General features: G+C 41.4%; 1 protein-coding gene across 3 annotated transcripts in view; it reads right to left on the reverse strand.

Moving 5' to 3' along the window:
* The window catches only part of FGL1 (fibrinogen like 1), a 50,845-nt gene that overhangs the window by 12,140 nt on the left and 17,915 nt on the right, over positions 1 to 20,790 (reverse strand). For all 3 annotated transcript variants that reach the window (XM_090036024.1, XM_090036023.1, XM_090036025.1), the window contains exons 4-8: positions 12,214 to 12,394; positions 7,454 to 7,613; positions 5,464 to 5,561; positions 4,222 to 4,310; positions 929 to 1,116 (exon numbers count right to left, since the gene is read on the reverse strand). In XM_090036024.1, the coding sequence (XP_089892150.1) occupies positions 929 to 1,116; positions 4,222 to 4,310; positions 5,464 to 5,561; positions 7,454 to 7,613; positions 12,214 to 12,394 (716 nt within the window). The remainder of the gene's footprint in view (positions 1 to 928; positions 1,117 to 4,221; positions 4,311 to 5,463; positions 5,562 to 7,453; positions 7,614 to 12,213; positions 12,395 to 20,790) is intronic.

Raw genomic sequence — 20,790 nt, forward strand, 5'->3', positions numbered from 1 at the left:
AAGGCAGGCTCATGCTCGGTCCTTCAGGCCCACCCATGCGGACCCTATTCTCCACAGCCTTCCCACATGCCCTCACTGGGCCTACTACTCCACCCCCTCACTGGGGATCTTGACCTTACATCCCTTGGATCCCAGGCCTGATGACTTGCCTGCACACCTCGCCGGTCCCCTCCATGGTGTAACCCACCAGGTCGTGGGGGCTGAGGCTATATGGCGCCCCATTCTCGCCTTTCACTAGGGAGGCATCTGTGTGGCATTTCCTTGGACTACCCTGCCACAGGCTGCCCCACCACACCATCCAATCCTAGCAGGGTGTAGTTTTAGGTCATTCCCCAGGACCAGGAGCCTCCTTCATACCCATAGATCCTACCCTTAACCTCCAGGTGTTCTGGGAGCAGCAGCTCCAACTGGGCAATGTTTCTCTGGCAGCAACCCTGCAGCAGCTTCCAGCTCAGGGCCAGAGTTTATACTGAGGCTGGCTTAGCCCCATCCTCCAATCCAGGAGCCCTCCCATGGTAGTGTAACTGCCTCATTAGACTGCACCGCACCTGCTGGCTGCATCACAGCCTGCTCAGACCTCTTACAATGGCAGGCACCAAAGGTGTCCTGCCACAGGACATTGTAGAAATGTCTGCTTCTGGTAGTTGTAAAACAGGGAACTTGAATTGTAGACACCAGCACAGAGGAAATAGTCAGACCAATGGCAGCTGGTGATAATGTGGTAGAGGGTTGTCAGGCCAGCTGTTTCTTCCATGGTCAGCCAAAGACGCATAGGCCAGTGCTGAACCATCTATGATAGCATCAGCAACAGGTTTAAAATACAATAAATGATAATAATTCTAGCTCATATCATGGGTTCAATACCTCACAGATAATCATATGGCAATATCCTAATTACTAATATTAGTATTCTCATGAAACATCTGACCTGTTAAACCACCAGCCAGATTTATCCTCTTCAGCGCAGTTCCCTTCATAGTTGTCATTATCTCTGTCTCGTGTACTGAATTTCATTCCCCGGTGATCAGACCACCATTTCACTTCAGGGTGAAACCCCCCAGTAAAGGAGTCTCCAGCTGTGCCTGAGTATTCACCACAAGTCATCCAGTATGAACCCTAGTGAAAAATGGGGAGGGAGACAAAGAGAGAGACAGAGAAATCAGACTAATCTGCTGTAACCATTTAACAAATAAGTTCAGAAATGTAACCTAGAAATATGAAATAAGCATGTTGTATTTGCTTCTATTTATAAACTAAAAATGTTTGGTCATTTAGCTATTTCATTTAATAGACAATTGGAACCTACTCAGAAAAAAAGCAAGACGATTTTGAGATCTCTGTCAACCATTTCTATTTTTCTGTCCTACTTTGTCAGCCATTGACAGGAACTAGGATTACGGAGTCAGATACTGTAAAGTGCTGAGAAGTTTCTATAGTTTTTCTTGGCTGCTAAACACTTTACTGTTGTCCTGTTTTCAAACTAATGGTGTTTAATGTATATACATACTTCGTGTACTCAGTGCCTCCCAGAAGTCTGAGCGTTTGCTCCCATTTTAGCAAAGTACTTAAGCATGTGCCCACAAGCTCAGGAGGCTTTTCGGTGAGGCCCTAAAGGACCATGACGCCAGGGGGAGGGGAGTTCAGGAAGAGTGGTTGCTCCTCAAGGGAGTGATCCTCGATGCACAAGCTAATTCTATTCCATCTTGGAGGAAAGGCAACAAGAGGGCACAGTAGACCCCCTGGCTCTCCAGGGACCTAGCAGACCTCCTGAGGCTAAAAAGAAAGGCCTACAAAGGATGGAGGATGGGATTCACCTCCAAGGAGGAATATTCAGCACTGGTTTGGTCCTGTAGGGAGCAAACCAGGAAAGCCAAGGCTGCAACTGAACTAGCTTCGAGCATCAAGGACAATAAAAAGTCCTTTTCCAGTTATGTGGGGAGCTGGAGGAAAAGCAAGGGCAACATTGGACCCCCGCTGAACCAGATGGGAAACCTAATGCCCAGGAAAAAGCCAACCTATTAAATGGGTACTTTGCATCGGTCTTTTTATCAGGCCCATGGGATGCCCATGCCCACCACGGGAGAGGGCGGTTCGGGTGAGGGAGATCCCCTGCCCTCCATCAATGCTGACCTCGTAAAGGAACACCTTGAGAGGCTGAATACCTTCAAGTCAGTCAGCCCTGACAATCTACACCCCAGGGTACTCAAGGAGCTGGCAAGCATTATAGCCCAGCCCCTGGCACAGATCTTTGAGAACTCCTGGTGCTCTGGTGAAGTGCCCGAAGACTGGAAGAAGACCAATATGGTGCCTATCTTCAGGAAAGGGAGGAAAGTGGGTCCGGCAAACTATAGGCCCATCAGCCTGGCTTCCATCCTGGGGAAGATCTTAGAAAAGTTTAGTAAAGAGGCCATCCTTAATGAACTGGCCGACGCCAACATCCTGAGGGATAGCCAGCATGGGTTTGTTGCAGGTAGGTCTTGCTTGACCAATCTCATTTCCTTTTATGACCAGGTGACCTATCACCTGGAAAAGGGAGAAGAGATTGATATCATATATCTTGACTTGAAAAAAGCCTTCAATCTGGTATCCCATGATCACCTCTTGGCGAAACTGGCCAACTGTGGCCTTGGGTCCACCATGATCCTCTGGCTGGGAAATTGGCTCCGTGGTTGGATCCAGGGGGTGGTAACTGATAGAAGTCAATCATCATGGTACCCTGTGACCAGTGGAGTACCTCTAGGCTCTGTCCTTGGACCCATATTGTTCAACATTATCATTAATGATGTGGACGTTGGAGTTAGAAGTGGACTGGCCAAGTTCTCTGATGACACCAAACTTTGGGGCAAATCATCCACACCTGAAGACAGGAGGGTGATCCAGGCTGACCTGGACAGGCTAAGCAGATGGACGGACAAGAACCTGATGGTATTTAACACTGAAAAATGCAAGGTTCTCCACCTTGGGAGGAAAAACCTGCAGCATCCTTATAGGCTCAGCAGTGCTACGCTGGCTAATACTACAGAAGAAAGAGACTTGGGGGTCATCACTGACCACAAGATGAACATGAACCTGCAATGCAATGCTGTGGCTAGTAAAGCGACCAAAATGCTGGCTTGCATCCATACATGCTTCTCAAGCAAATCCCAGGATGTCATTCTCCCCTTGTACTCGCCCTTGGTGAAGCTGCAGCTGGAGTACTGCATCCAGTTTTGGGCTCCACAATTCAAAAAGGATGTGGAGAAGCTTGAGAGAGTCCACAGAAGAGCTGCGCGCATGATCTGAGGTCAGGAAAACAGAACTTACGACAACAGGCTGACAGCTATGAGGCTCTTTAGCCTGGACAAGTGCAGGCTCAGGGGTGATCTGATGGCCACCTATAAGTTTATCGGGGTGACCACCAGTACCTGGGAGAATGTTTGTTCACCAGAGTGCCCCAAGGGATGACGAGGTCAAACCGTCACAAACTACTGCGAGATCATTTCAGGCTGGACATAAGGAAGAATTTCTTTACTGTCCAAGCCCCCAAGATCTGGAACAGCCTGCCACTGGAGGTGGTTCGAGCACCTACATTGAACACCTTCAAGAGCAGATTGGATGCTTATCTTGCTGGGATCCTGTGACCCCAGCTGACTTCCTGCCCTTTGGGCGGGGGGCTGGACTCAATGATCTTCCGAGGTCCCTTCCAGTTCTAATGTCTATGAATTCTATGAAATTTAATCACGTGACTAGTCTTTATGAACTTATTTCAAGAGGACTACTCACATATTTAAAGTTAGACACATGTTGAAGTACTGTGCTGAATGATGACCTTTGTTAGCAAAGAGTATATGCTGTGGTTTATGAAGGCTAATATTGCTTAATAAAATTTCACCTTATGAAACACATTTCTTGTAAAAAATTTGGCAGGCCAGGATCATTAACAGCATCAGCAAAATTCTGTGAAAACTGTTTATTATTTATAAATGTTGCTGTAGAATCAAAAGACTAATTGTAAACCTTTTAGACAGACACAAATTATGGTTGACTGAAACCAATTGACAAGCTTAAACCAGAGAGCTGTTATACAATCTAAAATTCCAGGCAACTGATAAGAAAGAAAACATGATAATAAGAAACACTGGATACCATATGTACAAGAAAAATACAGAAACTATTTTTACAGACTAATATAATATTGGTTGTTAACAGAATTAATATTTTAATTAAAACGCTGATTGTTACCTCCCCATCTGCAACTCTGAAGTTTGTATACTGTGCAAAGCGCCGTTCTTCTTCAAAATCAATTAGATTGATTCTTAAAGTATAGTTTCCTTAAACAACAAAATATAATTCCTATTATAGCATCCTTCTTTGCATTCCCCAGAATAAAAACAATGTATTAATTATACAAAAAAAGATTAAAACCCTGGTTTTTGTTCTTTCTTGCATGAATGTATTCTGTCTTCTTTACAGAATGTTCCATATTTGTAATCCTCTTTCTAGTCTTTATTTTCCGAATTTTAGAGGCCTTATTTAAAAGAGAAGGTGCTAAACCAATATTTTAGTGCACATGGGAGCAAGTGGGTGGGCATGCTTTACAGCAGGATACCAGGCTGTGGTATGGAAGGACAAACCCTTCAACTCCTCTGTAGATGAAAAGGTTAACAGCCAAAACCAAATCTTCAGCATGTGTAAAAGTGAGAAACTCTCCAGTGGAGCTGTAATAGTTTGTGCGGGTCTGGCCCTGAATATGTGAACCAAATTTTCTTGTCACTTCCATTTATCCAGTCCCACTGACCTAGATTCCTTATCTCATAAGACAATTTACCTGATATTCTCAAAGTTTCATTGAGCAGTCAGGACATGCTCCTAATGTAAGCTGTCAGCAAACTGGCCAAGTGTGTGTTAATGTTCTATCACATGCAGGTAAACTCAGGCTAACTTCATTTACTAGTAGCACAAAGGATACAATGGCATAGACTTCAGCTATGCTGGCTGCAAAGAAATGGAGTTCTAACAATCAGTAACCTAATATCAAAGGGAGGTTAAGTTAGAACAGTAAATCAGTAGGAAGGAGATACTGTCATCATCATCATTCCCAAGATGCTAGAAATGCTAAAAGATGCTCAGATCTATACCATTACAAACCCATACTAAATGAAGTTCACTGTCTGGGCCTGAACTGCCAGTCAAATTGATGTTGTGGAATGGGTGAATGGATCTGAAGATTTTGAATGTTCAAAATGCTACGTCCTTATTTACTGCAGAGCACTGTCCCGATTCTGATGGGTTTTGTACTGGTACAAGCCCTCAGAAACTCCATTCAGACACAGGATTTAACACTAGTGCAAAGATATCAGATTTTGATGCTGAAAAGGCAAAGTAACAAAACAACGAACGAACAAACAAACAAAAAACAGATGGTAGATCTGTCTAGAGGGCAAAGGCAGCTAAAGAAGAAAATTATTTTGATACGAGTCTTACCTTGACTGGTCAGATAGTGAAGATTTTTATTTCCAAGCCAGTATTCACCATTTCTCAAGACAAAATTTCCAAAACCTTGTTCATAGTCAGCCCATACTCTGAAAATAAATTTAAACAAATTATGAGGGTTATTTAAAAAGAATAAAGTGTTTGCTAGAAACATCACTTTAATCTCACAGTCTTCTATAAAAGCATTAGTAAACGAATATTTTGGATATGATTCTTATTTCATTTACTCTGGTTTTATTTAATGTATCCATGAGATGCTTCATGCACAGTAGACTGATTGACTGTGCATTACAGTGTCATGGCAAAAACTGTGTTATTAGGCTAATGTGCAGTAGTATTAGTCTACTGTGCATTAACTGTCATGAAAAAAGTGATTACATTAATGTGCAGTAGGGCAGCCTACTGTGCCTTTATTTAGTACTTCCTTTTGCAAGTACTAAATTTAATGCGCAGTAGGCACTGCACATTAATGAACATGTCGATGCCTCCCTGTTACCTACATGGAGTTTCTTCTGCTTTCTCTTGACTTAAATGGCATTACTGCTGACTGTATCCCTGAGTTAAGATTAGATTTCATGAGGACAGCCAAAACAGGGCATGATTAATAGCTTTTGAACTTAAAAAAGTTTTTATGACCATCTAGTCTAACTTCCTGTACCCCATGATTTACCTAAATTCCAACAAGCAGACTTTGCAAATTAATAAATTATTCCATGAAGAAACATTTCATAAGTGACTCAAGAGTACATCTGCCACACTAGTTCATCACAAATAGTAGGCTTTCTATGATTTTACTAAATAGGTTAAACAACTCCTGCAGATATAGCTACTATGATTTTGCAAACTGCTTTTGCTCATTAGGGTATGGCTTACTGGTGGCTTTAGAGCTGTCTAGCAGTAAGTGTTAGTAGATTTTTAAGAAGGAGAACCAAATAGGTACTATATATATGTCATGGGCAATGCAAGGTGTTGTTTAAACAAAAGGAATTATAAGTAGGGAGTCAAATGTTCAGAGACATTTAAATGTTTAAAGATCTTTACTTTGGGCAGTGTAGCTTCAAAGCTTACCAGGAAAATAATACACCCTACTGGGTGCATCTACATGAGATGCTATGGCACAGTAGCAACAAACTAGTGCACCATAGCTCATTGCTACCATGCAGTAGCGTTGCCAGGCACTAACCATGTGGTGACGCTACTATGCAGTAGTAACAAGCTACTGTGCAGTAGCTCATTGCTACTGTGCAGTAGCGTCAGAAAAAAAATGTGAGGCAATGGTACTGCGAAGTAATAACTACACACTCTGCTACATGTGTAGATGTGGCCACAGGGTACAACTACTATCACTTAAGTTAATTGTGCATGGATTATAAAACTATGCTGTATGAAGAAGCTCAGGGCTAGGAAACAGGATCTTGGGCTACTGAATTTCAATTTTGACTTTCCTGCACTGAGTTAGTGTCACTGAACATACCTGACTAATGTTTTGGTTTTTCACTAAGAAGTTTAATTTTTCCAAGGGGGGTTGGGAAGGGGAGATATTTTTCCAAGCATCCCTAATACCTATCTGCCTCTCAGAGTTTTTTAGAAGATGCATTAGTTTGATATTTACATAGAGCAGAAAGTATGCAAAATGAAATTCCGGTGCTTAAAACTGGAATAATCCTGATTGCACATAACAGAACCATGTTATGGCACAAATATCTAAATTACCACAAATACTGCTGTAAAAAATAAATTACCCAGCGTAGCAAGCTGCCAGTTTTAATGGAGCCCATTCAGGGAGTTCTGTAAAGCACTACATTATGCCACGTAGGTGTACGTACTTATAGAAGCTCAGTTTGGTGGCTTTGCCTATTCATTTTTCATTTGCAATACATATTTACAGACATATTTTTAAAGTTAATATTTAACTTGGTCCCTCCTAATTCCAGGTGCTTGTTCTTCATTTTTAATGTTAACTCCTTGCTCCAACTCCTACCTATCGAAGTTCTGGCTGCCATCAGAACGTCTCTGAAAAACAGTCCAGCCTCCACCTTCTGACATGTCACAGTAGGCAAGGAATTCACTAGGACTCTGAAGAGGTTTCATCTTGTAAAATCCACTTTCCTTATGACCATCATTGTAAATCTCAGCACAATCTGTTCTCAAAACAGCAATTGAATGATATGTTTTGGTCCTGTAGTTACAATATTATTAATAACAAGCCTTACAAACAGGGATCATCATCAGCATAATCCATTTATAATAAACATGTACCACTTGCATATTAGCTAGAAGGGAACAAAGTAGACATATATGCAAAGACTTTCTATATCAATCTTTTTGATTTAGCATTTTTATTTCCATAATTCAGTAAAGATTGGCAAAAATTTTGATACTTCTTCAAGGGGATCTTTGTAAATCTTGCAAAGTCATTTAGTAGTGTGGTCCTGACGCTGTTTTCATTTGCACTGGCATATCTCTGAGTTAGGTTGAAAAGTTTACACTGGTGTAACTCAGAAAACTGTTCAGCACAAACAACAGGGCTGAATCAAAGTTAGGAGAAAGGAAGCAAAAGGTGGAGTTGATGTGTTTTTTTTCACCTTCAGCAAAATCAGTGCAAATTAACTTATGCCAGTGCAAACTGTATACAACGTGATGATGCTGATTTAATACTGTTTTTCATTAATTTTTCTTTGGTGTAAATGGCTAAGTAAAATTCAAGACAATGCCAAAATCAGTTCCAGTGAATATAAAATAGTAATATAATTGTATAATCTTTTTTTCTCCAAGGAGTTAATAATTATCCTATGAAAAGAACTCTTTGTTTATATCTAATCTACCATCAAGCAGTCAAACAGGAAAGATGTATAATTTTCAATATTTTCTGTTTTTCCTGGCAAGGGTAAAGCTGATTCAATGTACAATTTACTTCTGAAAAACTTTTGAACATATTCACTGGACCTTTGCCAGCATTTTTTACATATATATATATATATAAAAAATTTTTGCATTTCTTGGCCACTTTACAATTTTCTGAACCATTTTCTTTCTCCCCAGAGACAGTCCCAGTAAAGTTTAGATACAGAAAATAAACTGTTTACACTGAAAACAAATGAGTATGCCAGGATTTGGCCAGACTATAGAAGAAAGAGTAATTTAAATAACATCTAAACTAATCTATGAGAGACACGTAAAAAAATGTTCTGAAACACCCATGATTTTTTCACTAGAATCCAAAGTGTGCAAAGTACTCAAGCATGCACGTAAGTGATTTACTGAACTGGGACCTAACTCCCTTAATGTTTATATAATATTATATAATATGTGTGTAAATATAAAAATGTGTGTAAATTATAATAAAAAGGAAAACCCTGACTCTGTGCAGATAGGAAGAACAGGATCTGAAGACTGGTAGCTGTAAGAGTTCAGTTCCTGAAGTTGCCTGTATGTGATTAGAGAGAGGTAAGGTTTGGGATCTTTTGGGGCAAGGACCTTATTTTCTCATCTCTCATCTCACTTGGAAATGTGTGGTGTGAATACTATAAATAAAAACACAAACTATTATTTCTACTGTTACTAGCACTAATATAATACAGAAGTCCAATGACCTTTTCTCTTGTATAAGTGGATCATTAGATATATAGACTGGGAAGTGAGAATTCTGCAATAGATTATGGCAGGAGTTGTCAACCAGGGGCACACATACCCCCGGGGGTACTTGAGAAGGCCCTAGGGGGTACACATGGGCGGGTGGGAATGGAGCACCACCACGCACTGACCCACACTGCTGCACAGGCACTGCCTGCCTGGCCAGACATTGGGGGCGGGGGAAGGTCACGTGCAGTGGCTGCCACCACTCCATGTTTGGCTGCCCTCCCTGTCCCCCACTCCACATCCAGCTATGCACCACCACCCGCTCCCCCCGCTCTGTCTCCAGCTGCCGAGGTATACTGATCCAAAAAGGTTGAAAACCCCTGGATTACGGGATGAAATCTGGCCTTTGGGGTTGGCTCCACAACAATTTTCTTTAGTTATAAAAAGTCAAAGTCAAAAGATTGCCTTAGATGAATAGCCTACCAGATTTGCATGGTTAAGGTGTACCATTTTTTATAGTTTCTAAAGTGGATGGTCTACACAAGAATGTGATGAACAGCAAGATACCTTTGCTATGGCCTGGTGCCTCTGCTATAACAAAGCTAATAATTTTGAAGGATTAGTTATACACTGAAAACTCAAAACACAACCATTCAGTCTCATATGGATCTATGAAACTGCTATCTCTACTTACTCTTGATTACCTACTTAGATCTGATGTGGAAAAGCTCTGGGGTTGAGTTGCAGAGACAACAGCATGCAAAATGGGAAGTATTTGTGTTTCACAGGGTTAAATTCACTCCTACTATAGTTCAACTGATTTTGAAGAATTACATTAAAGGTGGGTTTAGATGATTTTGACAGAGATAATGACTGAGTGAGGTTGCCCAGGAGATCCCTATAAAATACTCAGAAGGTAAAGAAAATTTCATTTATAACTGCAACAAAACTGCTACAATCTTTCTGCACTGATGTTTTAAAACTTGCCAAGATAACTTCATCTATTATAGAAGCAGAAGAAATTTGTATTAATTTATGATTCAACTTTTCTCCTTAAGCTCTTGACTGCCAGTAGGGGTGTCCTGGACGGCACAAAACAGCTCCCGATTCATGGAATTTTAGAATAACACACACAGAAGCTATGTTCTCTGACTATAACAATATTTTTCAGCCTTTCAGATATTGTGATTGTCCTTTCTATAGCATAGATGCAAATCAAAATTAAAGCCTCAAACCCAGCTTGGACGATGCTGGTTTGCTTCCACGGGTACCATGATTTTAATAATTAAAATGGTGCATTGCTGAGAGGACAACTGGAGTATAGAAAGATTTTCTTTATGGTGTAAGATGTAGCAGAAATCCAAAATATTAAGTTATTCATATTCTGCTGACTAAATAGCTCTGTGAGATAGGGTATCTTTGAACATTAGGAAAAAATTACGAAACAGAGATAAAACCTATGACATACTGAGATGCCACTGACTTACTTTAGTAGGAGGTCAGGGTATTCAGAGTTTAGGGCTAGATTCACTAGGGGATTTAGGAGTCTAAATACCACATTAGAAGCTAATTACAGTCACAAAATGCCCTCTTCATCATGTAAGTTCCTAAGTTTCTGTGAGTAAAATCCTCTATCCACCTAAATTACTGTTGGTGGGCTTGATTTTCTCTTATTTGTGTTGCATTTTGGTACTACAACTTTCAAAGAGACAAATTCATCTTTCCTATTGAGCTGTGTTCACTTCAAGACAAAATATGCTTAAAATGTTGGCTTCTAAGTCTTCCTGTTGTCTTTTACTATTGGAGGTGGTTCTGCCCCCACCAGGGGGACAGAAGTTAGCCACCATCAACCATCAGAATTCCCCATAGATCACCATGCACCCTTATTAAAAACCTCCCCACCTCCCAAGAACACTAGAAAGATATGTGGGGCCTGGTGCTCTAGCTGTGGACCACTTACCATGGTCACATTGTAGATGACAGCATTTGTGGAGAGGCTCCTCAAGGAGCTAGATCTGCTGGCCCAAAGTAACTGGAGTGGGACTCAGTGTTTTGTTAACTAATCAAATCATCAGTCCCACTAAGGTTACGGTCAGGAATACAAATAACAATTCTATGAAATCTGTATTATTTCTACTTGCCCTGGGGCAGGATTCTAAACTTTTTATCATTTTTAAATGTCTTGCTTTATATGTCCTGGCTATGTGGTAGTGTCTGTGCCTCTGGAAGAAATCAAGTCATACATAATGCATTGCTCAGTGTTTCTAAAATCAAATTTAAAACAGTCATGATTTAGAGTTTAAGGCACATTTGTTTATTTATTTATATAGTCCATGCCTTGGAATATTTTTTTTTATTTGGAGTGGCTTACATCCCTTGGCTGAAAAAGATTATTGAAGCCATATTTATTTGGAAGGCCTCTGCCCGTTCTTGTCAGCCTCCTAACTCAGTCTCTTTACATTCTTAAAGAATGTGGTTCTACATAACAGACCTTAGTTGTTTCTTTAAGTCTCCATTATTTGTATCACTTTACAATCTTGAGAAAGTCTTTCCCTGCTGCTATGACAATATTTGACTAGAGTTTCTTTTGGTTCCAAATTTTAATGTCAACAGAGCTGGGCTATTTTGGACTGAGACGATAGGGAGTTCCACGGCTGAGGGGCTCTCATAGAAAACATCCTGTAAACAGCTCTCTCTCATTTTTAGACAGCATGGAGCACCAGCTCTGGTGTCACCACCCAGTGTGGCTAGAGCAGTAACACAAAACTAGGGAGAGGTGGATTCTCAGATACACTGGTACTAGGATGTTCAGAGCTTTAAAGGTCAAAACTATCATCTTAAAATGTACTCAGAAACCAATAAATCATTATGCCCACATATAACATGTGCCCAACAAGTTATCTCATTTAAAAGAGCATGCAGCCACACATTCTGCACCAGCATCAGAGTCCAGGCAGTTTAGATATACTTCTGTATAGAGACTATTGCACTGTCTAATCCTGAAGCAACAAAATTTGCATAACAACTGAATGCTATGTCTTGGTAGGACAGTTTCCTCTGGGAATTTAAGAGTAGGGCTATAAACAGTAAAAGTCTCAGTTTTACCCGCCTTAGGTAAACACAATTAAAATAAATGCAAATTGAAAAGGATTAAATTCTTACCTGCATACTGTCTTTTTTCTCCCAGGTCAATGACACTGTTTTCATCTCCCCTGTCACTGTATTGAATCTCCCTCTCCTGTAAGAGCTGCACAATTTTTACCTGCTGCTGTTTTACACGATATTCCAGAAGTCTCACCTGAGCCTGGAGCCTCAGCTGCTCTTGCAAACAACTCTGTAGAGTCTAGAGGGGGAAATGCATCCTGCTAGTAGTGTCAACAATATTTATCAGAGCACTTTGTTTTGCATTAATAAACTACTGTTCTCTAAAATACAGCTTTGTCACTAATTGTTGTAAAAATAGAATACGACGATTACTCTCCCCTCCATTACTGCTACCTAGTATGCTATGTTAGGGGACAATATTTGGATCTTGGGGAGCACTAGATTTACAGCTGAATAAAGGCTTTAGCCTGTGGCCAGCAAAGCTGCTAACCACAAGGCAGAATGATACATTAAAAATAACATTGCAAAAGCTTAGGCAAGCAGTTTCCTAACAATGTGGTAGTGTGTAGGATGTATGATTCACTGTGCAAGGAGAACAGGATGCAGCTCACCAGCTATCGTCAGGAGATAAAGCAGAAGTAAGACCTTGGAGATGAAGGAGTCAGCAAGAAACAGCAAATGACCAAGAGAAGCTGGGTTCATGGTCTTGAGCATGCGCTCATGGCAGAAAGACATGTAAGTGAATTAAATGCATAGGCAATTCCATGATAATGAAGTAAACAGTAAACAGAGGAGGAGCTTGAGATAGGAAGGAATATGGGTGGAACGAAGGAGAGGCAAAGATGGAGTAAATGTTAATGAATATGAACCAAGGTGTATAAATATGAAAAAAAAAACTAATGTTCACTGCTGCTCCCTGGTTTATTGTTTTTCTGGGAGCTTGCCCGAAGCTGTCTCCATTCTGAATAAAGCTGCTGTCAAGCAATGTGTGCTGATATTTGGTCCCTGTTTGCTCCCTGAGCAACTGGATCCCAAGCAATTGGATTGTCATCTTCCTAGTTGTTGGGTGCCACATGGAGTCGGGATCTAACATGCTACAGAAAGACGAAATAGCTACCTTTCTTTTTCTGTTGTTATTACACACTTCTCACAGAGCCTTGAAATGTTAATCTAATACTATATTTAAATTAAGGAATGCCTACAACTTTGAGAACGAATACTATTGCATAGAGTTGAGATCATCAACTCCCATGGTTAAAACTGAAAGGCAAAATCCATGGCAAAAATAAAACAGAGCAGAAATGGTGCCACTTGCAGTGGGATGCCACTGCACTTTCAGTAGCTTGTAGAAAAATGTGGATTCTGAAGTTTTTCGTGGTTTTCCATGGTGAATGGAAAACTAGGATCCCTGTTAATGAGTAAAGATGTTCACATACATAACCTTTCCTAGGATTGGGCTTACATAATACATAACCTGTCTGCTAATAGTAACTAGCTTGTATATCTTAGTTATTAAAAAACACTTGGACTGTTCATTTTCAGAGGTTTCCTACTACTTTTAGGCCAAATTTTCAACCTGGCCTCTAATTTTCTACTTAGAGTATTGTTTGTGTACTTTTTGCTGTTTTAGCAGCTGGTTGATAGTGACAGAATTTGCTCATGATGTGATGCTATAACCAGAACTGCACCTGGAAAATTTTAGAACGTCAACGAAATTTGACACGTAGAGCCATATCTTCACAACTCCACGGACAGAACTACATTTATTTACACCAGCTGAGGATTTGGTCCTTGACATTTAACTATACTTAGCGGCATACCTAAATCGTGGCAAGGCAAAGGTTTTTTGCAGCCCACTTATAGCATGGAATGCTGATTTCATGGGCATTTTGCAGAGGCCCTACCCCTCAGGGCTAATTGGCAGAGAGGCCTGGAGATGAAGAGGGATGTAGGGGTGGCCATAATCTCGATGGCTGGCTGCCCTTCATGCCACCCTGCCCCTCAGTGCTAAGAGGCCTCAGCAGGGGAGGAGAGATGAGGGTGCAACTGCTATCTTGTCTGCTGCCATTCGTGCTGCCCCAGCAGCCCCGGCACCTTCCCCTCCCAGCAGTCATAGGGTGGCCATCATAGAGGACATTCCAGTTTTCTGCTACTGTGCCCTCTGTCCTTTACTGATATGAAACCTGACACCTTAATGTCCTCTATTTTTCTCTTCAAGAGAAAAATAGAGGACATAAAGGCATCCAGTTTCACATTGATAGAGGACAGAGGACAATTGGACTGTCCTCTAGGATGGCCACCCTAGGCAGCAAGGACCGCTTATTTTTATGGTGACAGACTTACCTGATCGAGCTCCATGTTCAGGGACTTGAGAATCCTCAATCCTGATTGGTGGAGCCAATCCACCAATCAGAAACAAGCTGGGGGAAAGTGGGCATCACGCCTTTCCCAAAGAGAGGGAGTGAGAAGCTCCCCAACCGGACTGTGAACTGCAGCATGGCAGGTCTGCCAGACTTTAGGGGTGGAACCCCCAAAGTGTATAAAGGGAGAGCATGCTCAGCATCCTAGGGGAGAGATGTGGCAAGGGACAGCGAGGAGAGAGGAGCTCTGGAGACAACTGTCCTTGGGACCCCACCTGAGCCTCAGTGGTACATGGATTGGTGTACGGTGCTCAGGTTCTAGAAGTTGCTCGAGGCGGCTTGAGCCTGTGAATCCAGCAAGTGCTTGGGTAAGCGGCATGTGGATCAGGGCACAGAAAGCCAGCCCTAGGAGCAGCTTGAGGCTGCTTGGGCCTCTGGTGCGCAGGTCGGCACATGGAGAGCTGCCCCTGGGAGCAGCTCGAGGTTGTTCAAGTTAGCCCCGACTCTAGGCCAAGCAGCCAGAGCCCTGCAGCGTGACTCCACATTAAACTAAAAGAGCCCCTGTGGCCAGAACAGGGCCTGGGAAAGGGAAGGACCCCTGTTGTGAGGCTGGGGAACCAGAGCCAGCAAAGGCTCAGTTCCCATGGGAGTACCTGGGGTGCCCAGTGCAGGGTACCAGGCCATCAAGAGGAGCCAGAGGTGCTGCTGGAGCTTTGGCTGCTTCAGAGCCGGAGTGAGGGTTGCTGGAGAAGTAGGTCCCACAGGGGAGGTGGGCTTGGGAGAGGAGGGTCTGCAGCCTCCACCCTTCTCCATTGTGGGAGGGGGTGTGTCCACAGCCCAGGGCCCTAAAGGGGAGGTGCTCCAGGGAACACCCCATGGGGTGCTGAGTGCACTTCATATTCTGTGATTGATGCTGCTTCATATTGTAGAGGTTAATATAGTTATGGGTACTCCTTAAGGGGGTGTATATGGGTTTACCTGTCTTCATTACCTATATATGTTTACTGCCTATTATTGGAATATTGCATTGCTACTTCAGCTTACCTGGGTTTATCTAAGTTGATGCTTATAGGTGTTTATTGTGTTGATGCTTTGACTCACCTATTCCCTAGTGTTCATGTTCATTTTGTGCAAGGGAGTTAATTATTGCCTAGGGTGTCCCATACTAATTCTACTGTAAATATTTAATGTCTCTTATTCATATTTATTTTGTGTAGCAATAAATTTGTATATAGTTAAGCATTTTGTCTTAGCCTGGCTCTATACTGGCTCTAAACTGCTCCCAGGCAGAAGGCCCCTCTCATAGCACTCTTGCCTGACCACCCCATCCCTTCCACTTGCAGACAGGGCACACCCCTGGGTGTACTCGGGCTACATTATTAAGGGTTTTATTTGTTGATTTTGCAGCTTTTGTGGACAATCCCAAATTTCATGGATTCTGCAAAATCCACAAAACTGTGAATTAGGCAGTCCCTAACTATACTGCATCTATATTACATTTCTATAACTTTAAAATAGTTAATAGATAGTGAATGTTGTGATATTGTAATTAATGCATGTCATCTTGGGAACTCTAGTGATTTTACTTACTATTATACTACCACATGATTTACTACCATTGATTTAAATGTACCTCCTCTATGTCAGTAAGAAGAGAGTAAGACTAATATTTAATTTTATTTCAATGTGACACTTTGTAATATTCTCCTCTGCAAAAATCTTGAAAATGTCTTTCCATAATGGTATTGTACTTTTCTATTCAATGAATATAGAGGTCCTCCAGTACATCTCTGTGTGACACAAACTAACATGGTTCTGTTTGGTTGTACTTGTTGATGAATTAGTCAGTGATATCAGCACAGCTCTGAAAACAGACTAGGTTAACTGAAATAAACAGTACAAATAAAAAGCTACAAATCAGGATACTAACATGTGATTTTCTCCTTCTCTCAGTAATATTGTGGATCTAGTTAAAAAGCAGAGGAACGTCTAATACAAAAAACATGTGTGTAAACTGGGTCATGGTTACGTCCTATTATTTACGGTAAAACTCAAGGCTACCGCAGGATGTCAGGCTTTGCTTTTTCACTCCAGAGAATGCAGTTTCCTTTGTTGACCAACTTACAATAGGAGATGGACTACAGGAAAAAATAAATATTAGATATTTGTAAGTGAGAGATAAAGAATGATTTAAAATAAGTTTTTAGCATGATATTTTTAAATAACATTGTCATTTGCTCTTAATGTACTAGGTTTCTTTAGGTAAGTATGTATTGCTTCTGACCTGTTGACTCTCCTGAATATATGTCTTCATTCTGAATATTTGCGTTGCATCTCTGATTTTTTTTCTAATTTAATTCATACTTATTTGTACACTGATGGATGACATCCTGGGACATGTGGCAGAACCAGCTAGTTTGTTAGTAGCCTATTCCAGAGGGGAGGGTTCGTTACCTCTGCTGTGCCTGCCGCTGAAAGGCAGCTTTGAAAATTCCAAATAGGACTTTGGGCCAGATTCAGATATGGTCCTAGCTCCATACTATCTGGCTGCTCGAGAGAGAATGGGCAAAAGGGCCAAATTCTAAAACTCAGGAAAAGATGCCCAAAATCCCTGTTGTGGCCTGGCAACACCCAGAAATGCATTTTACTTCAACAATACTTCACTGCAAATCTTTTCCAGATGTGACCAACAGCACAAGATGGTCAGCATAGGCAGTCAGGCTGCACATCTGGTACAGCCAAAGGCAAGAAAAAAATACCCTAAAAACAGGCATAAGGATGCATATTTCATGTAAACAGAGTTACATCTGGCTGTACGTAGAAGGGACTCTTGTTAAATTTCCACAAATCCTGAACACAGGCACAATGCCATGAAGGAGAGGATGTCTTTATAGCTGGGATGGGAAAGGAAAAGAAAAGAAGAGGAGGCCTTTATAGCAGGATCATCCAACATTTTTAAGACTGATTCTGGGATATAATTTTCAAGTAAATGCTAATGGCCAGACCATGATCATGCTCCTAGCTATGAGTGAGCAATGATAAAGAAGCTACGACTCTGTGACATAGGTTATAGATTCATCAGCATTACATCTGTGTTGTATTGTAAATAATAGTCAAATTTACCCAGATGGCCGTGTGGTGCTAGTGCTCATTTTCCTGAATCTGCCAGATGACTCTTAACAGAAGCAGCTTCTTTAAAGATTCCAGGACCAACCACAGATTTTTCATATACTAATTTTACCACCCTGATGTCAATAAAGCCTTCTAGTAAGCGTGCCTTTGAGCAAACTCTTCTCTTCTCTTCCAATCATCATCAAATCTCTATGACACCATGTAACACTTTGTCAGCTATTTTGATCAGTAAGTCTTTGGGAAGCTTATTTGCACCACTGCTCTATGTAGGCTGTTAATCTACTGTGAAGACTAACAGCTACCTGCTCTCCTCCCCAGTGCCATACTGGATTATGACAGGTACTGGGGATAAAGAACAAATTGTAGGAAAGGGAATTTAAAAAAAAGCAAAAAGTAGGTGAATGTTGGAAAGAGTGAATGGTAGAGATGAGAGTGAGGTAGGGAAGAGGAAGGGATTAGGCATTACACAGGAACTCTGGATTCATTTTTCACAGTCTTATGGGACCTAGGATAAGCCAATTAATTTCTCTGTGCTTTAGAGTTTCATATGAAATTTGTATATAATCCTGTCCCATTTATATATAAATAGATCCTGCACTCAGGTGTCTTATTACACATGCATAGTGTTCAAAACAGTAGGGAATCCATCCTGATTATGAGCTCCACTGCAATAAAAATAAGGGATAATTGCTAAGGAGAAAGGAGAGAAGAAAGATAAAAAAGGAAAGTAAGAAAAATGAAAAGTGAAGGCAATTTAAAAATATTTTTATTTTTAATACATTCTCCAACTATTGCAAAATTTTTCAGCAGTTCAAATGTAAGCAGCTCAATTTTTCAACATCCTTTCTGATTTTTATTTTTGGATATGCATTCATCTATCAAACTTTTGTGCTGATGTCTCTTTAAGAGATCATGTTATAATAACATCATCCCAAATAAATACTTATTTTTTTATTCACTGAAGACTGGATGGGGGAGTGAGAACAAAAAATCAGTGACAGCTGGGCACATAAATTATTAGAAAAAAACCAGCAGGTGCCTATCTTCATTTTAGTACCTAACACCTTTAAAAATCTGGCCTCAACTTACCCAGATTCTCACAGAAGCTTTTGATGGGAAAAATTAAACTGTTGGGAAAATTGTTACCTTAGTTGTCTCTGATACGGCTGGGGATGGTCCTGCTTTGACCAGGGGGTTGAACTAGATGATCTCCTAAGGTCCTTTCCAACCCTAATTTTCTATGAGACTATGATTCTAAACAGTTTATGTACACAGGTGTATTATAATAGTACACTCCTGAAAGTTTACACTATAGGATAGTTCATGCTGGTCAACTGATCCCATATTGCAGAATTCATACAAATGCCCTTTAAGAGGAAACACATGTGTCAGGTCAGCGAAAGGTTACTTCTTTCTCACAGCATAGTTATGCTTCTGAGTATGTTTACTATCCCATTTGATGTAATAGATGCTCAAGTATTTTAAAACCCTACTAAAGAGAGTTTACTAAAAATGAAATGCTTTGAAACATTCATGGTTCCTCTGCTGGCTCTACAGCAACAAAGCACAAAATAATACTTTTTCAAAATAATACTTCTAAACACTCCTGAGATAAAGGCTAAATTTGTCACAAGGGAAATCTGAGGAACAGGGTTAAGTGACTTGTCCAGGACTAACTGGTTCAGTTCTTTATATTTGAGAGATTCAAGTCTTACACTAGTGGGAGAGAGTAGTGGACGTATGACACAAACTTCAACATTGGGATAACTTCATACAATCTGATGGAGAATCATAGAAGAAAGGCTCAGGGACAGTATCCCACAGTAGTCATCTGCAAAGAGCTTACTACCCATTCTCTAATGGCACACTGGTGAGGCACAGTAAAGCTGCTGACAGATGCTAAGGCAGTTGCGTGACTGGGATTTGAAGAATTTTATGCACCATTCCCCAAGTCACGTTGCTTGCCATGCCATGCCAGAGCCTCCCCAGTGTAAGGCTTGTGATGCTCCATACGGTACAGTGGAGGAGCTCCCCTATTTCCTGCTGCATGTGCCAGACTAAAGGGGTGCCAGGCGCAAACAGAAGGAGGTGGAGGGACTTTCTCATCCCCAGTTTCATTTACCTATTTAAGAGGTGCTTTGCATGTACAGCTGGGAATGGGAGAGCTCCCATATCTCCCACTGCTTGCGCTGGACACCCCTTTAAAGGGCCACATGCAGCAGGGAATGGGGAAAGCCCTCTCATCCACAGCTCTGAGTGTTGCGTACCTCTTTAAATGTGCACATGCAACTGGGAATGGGGGAAGTGCACTTGTTCAAAGATGCACATCCTCTGAAAGAGGTGCCCTGGTGTCCCAAATCTGAGACCCAAGGATGCTTTTGGGGATAGAACAGTGTGACAGCCATGTTTGGTACCTGGAACTGCTCCCAGCCCAATCCCACCGAATGGGCGGGAAGCAGCTTTGTCTCAGACCCTGAGTGTCTCATACCAGATACCAACATTCAAATAAATGTCAGGATCTGTCATTGCACAATGCCAGTCCTATTTTGGACCCAGGACTATGCCCAGATCAATCCAGAGAATCAGAGAGAAGGGCTGTGTCCCAGACCTTAGAGCTGCCCCATGCTCTGAGACTTCCTGGGATCCAGCCCTTAAAGAGCCTTGCCTGAGGGGGATGAAGGGCAAAGTTCTTTAAGGTTTTGCGTCCAGCAAGCCTGATGCTGACAATCAGTGACTGTCAGCATCAGGACTTTGACAGCACCAAACTAGGTTCCTGGGACAACTGGGACCACTGTCAGCACTAGGATGATGGAGCATGCCATACATTCAATTTATGGAGCCATAGAAAACAGCCAAAAAAATTTCTACATTTTTGTGGAATATCTTTGTGGCTGGTTTGTCATTTTATGGTGCCACAAATTCAATGAACATGTGATATGTTGCTAATTATGCATGATTAACATGGTAATTGCTCCCTAAATGCAATGTGTGCCAGAGGCCATAGCTGCCTACTGTTTGAACAAGACTGGGATAGCTGCACATCTAGAAAATTCATATACAAAACCAATGTAAGGTACACTAGGGTATATGTTGATCTGTCTATGACCTTTCTTCCTTATCTTAATTAAGCTTCCTAAAAAAT

The sequence above is a fragment of the Crocodylus siamensis genome, chromosome 2 (genome assembly GCF_052110815.1).
Source record: "Crocodylus siamensis isolate JL-2025a chromosome 2, ASM5211081v1, whole genome shotgun sequence".
Classification (NCBI taxonomy): Eukaryota; Metazoa; Chordata; order Crocodylia; family Crocodylidae; genus Crocodylus; species Crocodylus siamensis.